Raw genomic sequence first — 12320 nt, forward strand, 5'->3', positions numbered from 1 at the left:
TTAAATCAGGCCAGAAAACATTACTGTTTACTGAAGGTACAGCATTAAATACTTACCTGCTGGACTCTACTGCCCTATTTTTAACAGCTTGTGCTTTTTATTATTTTACTTCTTTTCTTATCATCTTATTCATAATTTTATTCAATCTTATTTGTTATTTACTGTCTAATTATGTTTTGCAGCTTTTAATGTCAATGTAAAGCACTTTGAATGACCTTGTGTTGAATTGTGCTATATAAATAAACTTGCCTTGCCTTGCCTTACACACCTGTATCATGTCGTAACTTAAAGAAAAGCCGAAACTGAACAGGAAGTCGGCCATTTTGAATTAATCGTGTCATTTTGGCGCAATTTATGCCTTTAACTTTAACGAACTCCTCCTAGCAGGATCATCCGTTCGACACATGCTCAGGAGACACAAAAGACGTTAACGATGAAAAGTTATAAAAATCGTGAGATTTCGTGAAATGGCGTGGCCATGGCGCCACATCAAACTTCAACGTTAAACAGGAAGTGATACTAGTAGCTGATCGGTCGATAATTGATAGATCCTATTTTCTGGCATAACTTTTTAATGGTTTGATATAGAGAGTCGTGGGTGGTTTCATTGGACTCGGTTTTGAGTCCTTGACCATAATTGGTGCAAATTAGCCCCGTCCCTTCTTCTGATTGGTCGATATTTGATGGTTCCTATTCTCTGCCATAACTTTTGAACGGGTTGTGATAAAGACATGTGGGTGGTGTCATAGGACTCGGTATTGAGTACTTGACCTTCATTGGCCTGAATTAGCCCCACCCCTTCTTCTGATTGGTCGATATTTGATAGTTCCTATTCTCTGCCATAACTTTTGAATGGTTTGACGTAAAGAGTCGTGGGTGGTGTCATCGGACTTAGTTTTGAGTCCTTGACCTTTATAGGTGAAAATTGCACGTGCGAGGGCCCATTCATCGTTGCTTGCAGCTTTAATTTACTTTGTTACTCCTGAACCCTAGACTGTTCAGTTTCGTAACAAATATTAATATGTTAAATGTAGACCAGTATTCTGTGATGCAAACACAGTATTCTTAAGACAAACAAGATGTCACAAGTCCCACCTTTATAGTTTTATTTCTGATATCATCATCAAAATTTTTACAAAACATTTTCTGACAATAATATAGTCAAAGAAGAGCCATATTTTTGCGCCTGGACCAGGTCTCCACAAAAAATGCTTCAGGTCTGAATACAGTAAAAAGAACAAAAATTAAAAAAAGAAAAAAAAAACAAAAAACAACGAAGCAACTACTAAAGAAAACAATGCAGCACATATTTACACCATACAGCAATCGATTCTCTCTGCAGGGAATGCATGAGACGGTTTGACAGTGAGGATATGGTGGTTTGTATAGAAACATTTTAAAAGGCAGCTAAAATGAAATAAAACATGGCAAGCCTTTGAGTCTGCAAGGATATAAAGACTGATGCTGACGTTGCCCTCTGTCAGGGTCCCACTGGTTTCTCTCGTACGGCGCTCTCAAGCCAAATGCTGAGACAGAATTCAGCACATTTAAACAAAAGGCTTCGTTATTTTGGTACTTACATGAAATTCAATTAAGGCCGTATGCTGGCTTTTTTCGGACAAATGAATAAGTGTGTTTCCCCGAGGCTAATGATCATGCCTTCCTTTCCTTTGCCACCCCTGACAAGAGCAATGGCGGAAAAACAGAGTTGGGACAATATGGGTCGAAGGTTAAAGACTTCTCGCTAATGTGAAACAGCGTGGAACAATAACAATCAATGGCGAAGGGCTGGCCTGAACATCAGTAATAGTGACGTTGGTACGGAGGAGGTAGAGGAGTAGGTGCTGTTGTTTTGTAGATGTACACACAGGAACACACACGCACACTCATACACGGGCCATCTGGGTACATGCAGGATATCTCAATCAGTAGCAAGGCTTCCACTTCTCTTTTTAGCATTACAAAATTATTAATTCTTACCATTTCTCAGGCTGTACACACACTAATGACACACAATAACAAACTCAAACTGTAGACTGGCAATGAAAAGCATTATTTTTCCTTTTTTTTTCCCCCATTCCCTTTATATTTATATATATGGAGTGCTGACTCCAAAGAGCCACGGTTGTGCGCTGTACGGGCCCAACACTGTCTGCTGGTCAGACACAGATGTATGGCAGAGGATGGAAAGCTACAAATCCATGTCTGGCGCGGAATTAATTGTTCAAATCTATTCATCAGGTAATGGATTAGAGCCCACTGAACCATCTCAGATGGCCTTGGGGGAACTGAAATGAACGGCCATGTCAAAACCTGCAGATGCTACTTTATGATTGTTTCTGCAGCTAAAAATTGACAAGTCAAAATGGATTATTATTGATAAAGGTGTAAAGTATTACTTACTTCTTTTTTAATTAGTTCATGCAGAATACCCACAATTGAAAAGATGAAAGTATGTGCTTTCATTAAGCCGTGTGTCACATATGTGACTTTACATACATTAAACACCTGTGTGTGTGTGTGTGTGTGTGTGTGTGTGTGTGTGTGTGTGGTTTGCGTAAAAAAACAAAGTAAAAGCATGTGCCAACACATTTACCCATTTGTCCCTTTAACATGTCTTTAACATTTGCAGTTATATATGACCTCTGTCTTCCTGTCTTTTCCTCCCCTCACTGATGTGCAGCTTAGCTTCTGCTCTCAGTGTAAACAGTGGAAAATTTAAGTTTTTACCACAATTCCAGTATTTTATTCTTTCCACCTGAAGCCAAATGAAAAGGGGGTGGGAGGTGGGGACCACAACAAAACAAAATAAGAAAAAAGAAATGAATGATCCCTATGGGGACAAAGGCTTATACGGGCCCAAACTCTAAGAAGGGGCAGGTTTGGGGAGCTCTGGGTGAACAAAATAGTAAACAAACAAAGCAAAAGAACAAATATAGACTGTTGGCATAGCAGGGGCTAGCGCAGACGGTCCTGGAATTCAGCTCCAACATGCATCATTAGCATGCAATGCGTGTGCTTCCAGTTCTCTGATGGCAAAAGAAACACACAATAGACTAAACAATCGCTGGTGGACGGATTCAAACATTCCACTGAACATATCTGAGTTTATCATGGAGGGGGTCACGATTAATGAAATGCTGATTTGATTGTGGACTTACAAGTATTTTATTAGCATTTTCTAATTACATGTGAAGGACAAAGTAGCTTTGATCTCTGTGTTCGAACTGAATTGAAGCATTATCGCACTCTGAAACCTGAAGTAATTACCACACGTGTGGGGCTGGGATTTAGCGGGAAAGTTTTTCCTCCAAGCGAATACGTAATTTTAGTCTTCCTCTCTGTTTCACAGCAAATTGTGCTGGGGAACTGTACTTTAGGAGAATCAAGAGCAGGAATGGGTCAGCAAAGAAGTAAAAAAAAAAAAAAGAAAGAAAAAGACTTTCATGACAAGTGCTGCTGGTTGTAGGGCAGTCCAGACAGGAAGCATCTCCCTTATTGTTTGTCTCCGTCTCAGTGTTCCTTCCTAGCTGGACAAAGTTTCCCAAAATATCAGCATGCGGACAGAAATAGATCATCATTAAACAGCTTCACCTGAGTCAACAAGCGGCAGACATGAAATTCAGGCCAAGGAGTTATCAGGGGTGATATAGAGCAAGGCAAGACAATACATGAATAAAATTGAGAGAGCTCCCATTATAAAGACATTGGCACAGCTGCTATTACAAAGTAAACTCCACCAGCACTATTAAGCAACCGTACTGAGCGAATCAACTGCTTTTTTATGCAATGTCCTGTACATGAAGGGCACAAAACCCCTTCTTAGTTGTGATCCCATGAAGAATGCTGCATCACATGTTGTTTGGGTCTGTTTTTTTGGTAAAACATTTAACAAAAAAATAATGGCACATCAAAAACAACACCCTTCACAAGTTAAACTATAAAGAATAGCACACCTATCTCCCCAAGTAAACCCTGAAATGGCAAACAGTGCTTCTAAACAAGAGGAGTAGATCAGGAGGAAGCTTGGCACTCGGAGAACATCACAATGACAAGGCTCCCAACCTTTCCCTCTTCATGTGATCAAATAAAATGATTGGATTTGAGAAGAAACCTCAGTAACATCATTTGTGTTTAATGGTAGAACTGTGAAGGGAGCAGATAGAAAAATATTCATCATTGAAACAACAAGAGCTGAACATAGGAACCTCCCCATCGAGTCATCTTGGTATTATATTCCCACTGGGAAGTGAATAAGGCTCCTCTTCTGTGGACAAATGGTTTGTATCTCAGAAGAAGTGAAGTTCATACTTTTTGCCTCTTTAAAGACTTACTATTTACATGATAAATAAGTTCTATTTGATTTTGTCCTCATATCAACCTTATAGAATTTCTTGACATCATCTTCGCACCTCTCAAAATTTCATTCATTACACACCAACATTTTTTAATGATAAAAAAAAAAAAAATCCTATTTCCTTTCTTAGCTCGAGGATGCATCCACTTTCGCTCCCTCGCAGCGTTATTTCTGGATCAGTCAGTCGCTCTGCGGGAGAACCGAGCAAATATTCCAGGAGACCTCTGACATGTAGAAAACCACCGGTGTGTACCGCTTCTGTCATCGTCGTATGAGAAGTCCTCAACAGCTCCACGAGTCTATGTGCTGTAGCACTTGACATGTTGGCCAAAGAGTTATGGAGCGGATGAAAGTTCAGTGCTGCAGACAGGCTTTCAGAAAAAAACAAAAGAAAAAAATAAAAGAAAGACATATCTGGCAAAATTCCCATTACAGTCCATGGGTTCATATGCAGGTCAAACAGAAGTCAACGTGCTGGTTCGACATGACCACACAAGGCATCGCTGTTTTCTGTGGTGGAGGGGAGACAGGAGCAAATGGACTGAGCTTGGCAGAACAGTGCTCTTCAAATAGTCCGGTGTGATGAAAGTCAAACATTGACTCAACAATGTTTCATATGACTGTTGGGGCAGTGAGAGTGGTTTAACCTTCGTTCAATTTAATGTACAATACTTTCATTCAAATATACTCATTTCTACATAAGCTTCCCACGATTGCCTTTGTTTAAAAGAACAGTGTGTCATTCAGTTGGGACGTACTTGTATACAGTGACTTGCTTTTCTGCTGTGTAAAGGGCACCTGTGTAGTTTTACAGAAAGTACAGGTTTGGTGCTTATGGTCACTGTTGCTCATGGCATCATTACTACATGATTAACCACGAGCTGGATCTTGAGTGGACCCACTGTTCATGATAAATATGTTATTTGAATTTGACTAAAACGATCACGACTGGATTCCTATTCAGGGCTTTGCTCTTATGTTTCAGATGATCAGTTCATTTGAAAACAGCAGAGACTTTGGCGGCAACCATTACCTTGCAGAGCTCTGTTTAGCACTGCAACTAATGTTTTATGTATGTGCATTAAAGAAAGTTATCAGTAAACTCTTTGGTTTAACATGCACATAAATGGAATTCGGTATTAAATGCAACTTCCATAAAAACAAAACTATCAGGATCTGAATGTAATTATTTGTAAAATAATGAAATTACATTACTGCTCCTGCTTTTTGTGATTGAAACCCACATATTTATTGCACTTTCCCTTTCACTTCCGACGAAGCATAAATAAACTGCTGCTGATGCTGTGAGAACTGGTACGCCATTATGCTGACATGGGAGATGACGAGGACCAGATATGGAGAACAAGGTGTTACTTTTGATCATAGTCTCAATTACCTCCCATAAGTAAGTAGTAAAGTATCTGATCTGATGTGCTGTGAGGGGAAAAAAATAAATCTAAATGATTAGCAGAGATGTCTTACTATGTTGTATTATGTTGTTTCAGACTCTGATGCTTCCAGGCATAATTTGAAAATGTAGTTTGCATGTTCTTAAAGCAAGGCCCTGCTGAACAACCACCTCACCTGCCCCCGTTCTCTTCTAAGTCACGATGAATCAGAGGTCTACTACCCTGTTCAAAACAGCTAAACTTACTAGCGGCCAAATTTCAGAGTGCCAGTACGTTCAGCAGGGAGAAAAGGGCCGCTGAGTGAAGCGTCGGTTTGTGGTCTGAGGGACGGTGGAGGGGAGCGTGGTCCTGGTACAGTATGGCCCATGGTGGCAGTGGAGGGCACTGCGGGCAGGCCCACTGTCTGTATGGTGCCCCTGTCACATGGTCCCAGGTCCTCCAGGCCCTCCAGGCCCTGAGGTGGTCCCTCATAGCCCATGTTGAGCCGCAGAGGTTGATGGGCCTGGCAGTAGTCTACGATGGGCTGTTCGTAGCGGTAGAAGGTCAGGGCACCCATCTGGTGGGGGACCTGTTCGGAAGGGAGGGAAAAAAGGGAAGAGAAGAAATAAATTAGCCATATTTTTTCATGTCTCAGGTTTTATGTTACTGAACGTTTTGTATAGATCATCAGAGAAGCTGCCAGAATCAAGGAACTTATGATGCAATTTCCTTGGCTGGATCACAGTGTCTTACAGTCCCTTTATTTATGCCTTTACCCCTGGATCCCAGTGGGAGTGGAAACCCGATGGCCCAGCTGTGCCACGCTGCCAGCCGTTGTCGATCGCTTATTTTTACTCTCTCACTCTTAGTCAATGAGAGCTGTCCCTCCAGAAGAACAGACAGATGTATCATAAGTTACCTAGAAGTGACCCTTCCACTCTACTCCACTAACTTAGTCTATTTTGGCAGTCAGCATCGGTTTGGTTTAGGGATGTTAATAATTAATCGATTTTCGATTAATTGCCGTTATGAAATTACCCGATTAAAATTAACGATTACAATTAATCTATTTATTTATTTATTTTTTTCGTTTAATTTCACCAGCTGGTATTACGCCCGGACCACATTTAATGCGACACAACGCGGTGCGTCGCGCACATAAAGAAGAAAGAGACGGATATGTTTGGTTTTAGTAACATCATGCTCAGGCAATGAGTCTGCAATGGCCCAGACGGGAGACACATGTAGCTCAGTGCTTAACTTTTATTTTTAATCCACTCTATATTCTTCTGGTTGTTCTCCGATATGTTCCCCTAAAGCCTGAAGGTTCCGCCTTAAATCGACGCAGAGCCGCCGCCGTAGCCTACGCCGTAGGCTCTGCGTTGTTGTAACGCGGAACCATAAATCAGCCTTCACCCGGTACATACATAGGTTTCTCTAAACATCTGTCCCCGCTACAGTTTTAACTAAAAGAAAATGTGCTCCAATACAGCAGGTCTCATCATTTTATTTTGAACACTGCCAAAACTCTAACTTAAAACGTAACTAGAACTTAAAATTTGCTTGACACAAATGACACTATTATGGCTGCTGCTACTACTAATAGCCTTGAAGTGCACTTTATATTATATTCCTTGTGGTACAAAAATGTCTTTTTGTTACTTTTGTATCAAATAAATATTTGATTAAGGAATACATTAAAATGTCCTTTGTATTTTATATAAGCAAAAAAAATTATGTTTGTATCTCAGATGGGGGAAAAACGCTGCTTATCAACTAATCGATGATCGATCGATAAGGTTATCAACTGTCAATTAATGAAATAATCGATAATTTGCATCCCTAGTTTGGTTGTTCCAGTCGAAATACCGTTTTTTTTCTTTTTAATAATTTATTTAGAAGAATAAGTCTCTTGTTCTGCTGCTACACACAACTAATAATAGTAACAACTTGATTGACAACAGCAAAAAACTGCAACAGCACTGCTCCTTTCAAATTGTACTTTGAATAGTATTTCAATTTTTTAATACAGTTACTCTATTACACAACTGTTTATTGTGCCTCTATGACTCCAAGCCAACTTTTACTTTGGCAGTCCACTGCTGGCCCTCTGCGAATGTCCCCACATGGTGACCACCTGAACCTTCACGTATCCAAAAGCTATTTGTGCACAAAACACTCTGAAATGCGTTAAGTGGTGGGAAGCATTTCCAACAACTGCAGAAAACATATTTTTGTGGAATTTTTTAGAATAATCTAACTCCCCATCGCTTTGACTGTAGTGCTCATCATCACCACCATTTGCACTTGCAGATGTAAAAAGGCGTGCGTATGAATAACACACAAGCCACACTGCAGATGACAAAACCACAGATGCTTTGCACTCAACCTTTGGTACAGGCGCCAGAACACATAAGCCTGTGCTCTCTCCAATGTCATGCCACTTGTGTCACAGCCAGGAACCCTCATCACATCTGGCTATGTGTCTGCTCTAGTGTTCCCTCTATAGACCTCAACCTAGTGCCAAACAAGCAGATGAGACTCCCGCAATGTGCCGTTCCCCTAACTTTAAATCACACACTTACTCGCCAATTAAGACATTTCTTCCAGGCCCTGAACACAGCAGGGTAAGATGGTAGCTGACCTGGATTAAACACCGCAGGCTGAGAGAGACACAGATCAACTGATGTGTACACAAAAACGACGAAGAGCACACAACAACTGCAAGAGAGACAGATGTGACAGCAACGCACAGGACATGAATAATACAATCCTTGAATCTTAAAGAGGCGTTTGAAGTAGAGCAAGTGTCGCAACTGTACTGACTTTGCTGCACATCCTTCATGTTTTTTTTTTAAACCCAACCCATTGATTGCATTTGAAAACAATACATCATCCAAAAAGAAGTTTAAAGAGCATTAATTTGAAATTGGTTAGGTCAAACTAGAAAAAAAAATAAAAAATTTGTACTACAGTCTTGGTGGCTTTAACTTTGCAGACCATATTGTTTTAGCTATATGTATTATATATAGCTAAAATATATATATATATACACATATATATATATATATATATATATATATATATATATATATATATATATATATACACATATATATATATATATACATATATATATTTATATAAATACATATTTTTTTATGTTCAATGTTTGAGCTGTCACAGGAAAGAAAGTGAATAATGTTTAATTTCTACTTCTTCAAGGACACATTTCTCTCAAGTATTAGTCCCCAGACATTTTTGGCAGCAGAAACTTCAGATGCACAAACCTCAAAACAACTGGCACACATATTAAATTATATACCAACTGTATAATCATTTCAGAAGACAGGATCTGAATTTACCATCAATAAATGTAAACCCAGAAATGAAAGTAAAACTGTCATTCTAAGTAAACTTTAAATTATACCAGTAAAGGGAATTTTAAACTAAAAGCATCCTGGGAGTGGGGATTTTAATGCATTTATCATTTAAATAAATTCTTACAACATAAATCTTATTTGAAATAGCACAGGACAGGCAATGAGGCAAAGTTTTTTAAACGCCAAAACACTGTCAGTGTAATGCAGATATATGTGGAGAAGGGGGTGTGTGAAATGCTTTGTGTGTACTGTACGTGAGTGTGGGTGTGAGGAGCCAGTGAAACGGACAGAGTTGGGCCAAATGCAGCTCGAGGACTCACACAATCTGCAATTGCACAGTTGTTTTAATTAAGTTTTAAGTTTCCGTTTGTCTGGTGATAATGTGATGGGATGTAATTAGGGCCCGAGCACTTACAGTGCGAAGGCCCTATTGTATCTGTAGGATTTTTTTTTCCCTCGTTTTTATTTTTTCTGCCCGCAAGCCAGGCCTAGCGAAAACTGTGATATTTAATGGTTTGCATTAATGGGTGTGGAAAATGGCTCAACAGCGCCCCCTAGAAAACTTTGTGCCTCAAGCCCCACAATACGGTTTAATGTACATCCACGAAAATCGGTACACACCTGTATCATGTCGCACCTTAAAGAAAAGTCTCTTGGCGCCATGGCCGAAACCGAACAGGAAGTCGGCCATTTTCAACATTTTGAATTAATCGCGTAAATTTGGCACAATTTATGCCATTTCTTCGGAAGTTAATACGGCCCGAGCCCCAACGTGCACCCAGGTGTGTTATACATCAAAATGTTCGTCTCCATCCTGCGACGATGCGCATTAGTTTTCTGAGTCAAAAGCGTTACCGTGGCGACGATAGATGCCAAAAAGCGCGCCTCCACTTCATCTGGTTGGTACATATTTGATAGTTCCTACCTTCTGCCATTACTTTTGAATGGTGTGATATAAAGACTCATGGGTGGTGTCATCTGACTCGGTATTGAGTACTTGACCTTCATTGGCATGAATTATCCCCGCCCCTTTTTCTGATTGGTCGATATTTGATAAATCCTATTTTCTGCCATAACTTTTGAATGGTATGACATACAGAGTCGTGGGTGGTGTCATCGGACTTGGTTTTGAGTCCTTCACCTCAATTGCTGCAAATTAGCCCCGCCCCTTCATCTGATTGGTCGATATCTGATAGTTCCTACTTTCTGCCATAACTTTTGAATGGTTTGGTATAGAGAGTCGTGGCTGGTGTCATCCGCTAAATGTCGAGGCCTGAAGAATCTACATGCAAGTCATACAAGCTTCCACTGCAGCACGCCTGAACGTGCACAAGGGTGTCATCGCTGCTTGCAGATTTAATTCAACTTAAACCTTCACAAGACATGTTTCAGTCTTCCAGTCCATCCTTTTTTCATCTCTTTCGGTGCACCTACTGGACCACCAGCCTGCTTAATTTCTCTCCCTCCTTCCTCCTCAAATGTACTCCATTAAATGAGGCTGACTCATTACATTATGGGCACTCAGTGGATTACCTCCCTGACTCCCCTTCCAGTTTAAACTCTTTGCTAACCATGCTGCTGTTGCTACCACACCACACCCCCACCCATCACATACCTCAGCCCACCTCAGCTCTGCTTCCCGCCCCTCAACCATAACCAGTGAATTAATGAACCAACATCCTGACTATTTCAGCAAATTCTGTCAAAGGTCCAAAGAACTTTATAGTTTTAAAGACATTTTCATAATCTTATGTTATTTTCTTCAGACACTATTTTTTACTTAACCCTTTTCAAATATGCTGTTTTGACCCTTTGACCACTAACCACATCCTTTTCTCCAGACTGGAACTACATTTTTTTCCAAGTAAAAAATAAGGGAAATAAACTAGATGAAACCAACAAAAACAGATCCCCAAATTAAAATAAACTACACATAAATTAACATTTTTATTCCAGTAAATTGTTATATAAAGGACAATATGTAATTTATTGGCCCAAAGTTTAAAACAATTATTTCTAAATTACATGCAGTAAATACATTCTTTTCAAGATAGTTCAATATTAAATTGAGTTTGTCATGATGATATGCAAAATATCTCTTTGCCAATTTTTCTTTTGATTTCAGGGTATGCACAGTAGAATTTCTGTCACTGTGATTTATAACTTATTTAGCATTTTTATTCAAGTGTGCCATAATTCAGTTGCATTTTTTTTTTCTGTAACTGTAATGCTCTGAACCATCAAATAGCTTAATGTTCTGATAGAAGGAAGCTGTTTCAGTCAATCTATAACTTTCAGTCTTATGGACCCCTGAGCACAGCATTTACATAATAAACTGTAAGTGGCCTCTGGCCAGAGTTCTGTGATATTTCTGTTACACTGCTTGAACAATATACTGTATACACGTTAGTTGGAGATGGTACTGGTCAAAAGACTCATCTGACGTTTCACACATGATCACTTATATAGTTGCATTTGTGGATAAGAGCTATCTTATCAAGGCCCTAGAAGATGTATTTGGAGACCATGTCATTTTTATAACAGGATTTCTTATTGCACTTTATTTATATAACCAGATTTGTGTGTGTGTGTGTGTGTGTGTGTGTGTGTGTGTGTGTGTGTGTGTGTGTGTGTGTGTGTGTGTGTGTGTGTGTGTGTGTGTGTGTGTGTGTGTGTGTGTGTGCGTGTGCGTGTGTGTGTGTGCATGTATGTGTTTTGTTACTTTTATTTATTTATTTTTTAAATTTTATACTCAGGTATGGTGAGCTCAAGATTACTGTCCATCCAGTGCATTGTCAGTCCAATAGCATGCATTCACTTTGTCAATTTTCTTTGGGAAATCAATACAGAGCCCGTTGAGACCTGGCATAAAAATGCATCCTAGGAAATCCTGGCAAGTGGGACGTGACCAAGGCTAATGCAAGGTCTGAACACATTCCAAGATGGATTTGGATCCAAACACTCAGGATATTTTTGAAGGTGGTTTGGGACACTTGTGTCCACATTCTCTTAAAGGAGCATGAGGCAGGATTGAGGCAGGATTTATGAAACAAATTTGTATACGTTTTAAGTTTTTTAGTAATAATGTCAGATGAAGCGTTCCAAACCAAAAATAATGTTTCCTCTAGTGTATCTCTCCTTTGCCTTGAACAGGCTGTGTGCTGCAAAATGTGCTGCAATTCCGGGCCGGAA

At 39.7% G+C, this 12320-nt stretch overlaps 1 protein-coding gene across 1 annotated transcript in view; it reads right to left on the reverse strand.

The window, feature by feature from the left end:
* Positions 1–1200: 1200 nt before the first annotated feature.
* The window catches only part of LOC133455399 (leucine-rich repeat transmembrane neuronal protein 4), a 161485-nt gene continuing 150365 nt past the window's right edge, over positions 1201–12320 (reverse strand). The window contains exon 3 of the mRNA XM_061734417.1: positions 1201–6334. Coding sequence (XP_061590401.1) covers positions 6011–6334 — 324 coding nt within the window. The 3' untranslated portion in view covers positions 1201–6010. The remainder of the gene's footprint in view (positions 6335–12320) is intronic.

Source organism: Cololabis saira, chromosome 11 (genome assembly GCF_033807715.1).
Source record: "Cololabis saira isolate AMF1-May2022 chromosome 11, fColSai1.1, whole genome shotgun sequence".
Classification (NCBI taxonomy): domain Eukaryota; kingdom Metazoa; phylum Chordata; class Actinopteri; order Beloniformes; family Belonidae; genus Cololabis; species Cololabis saira.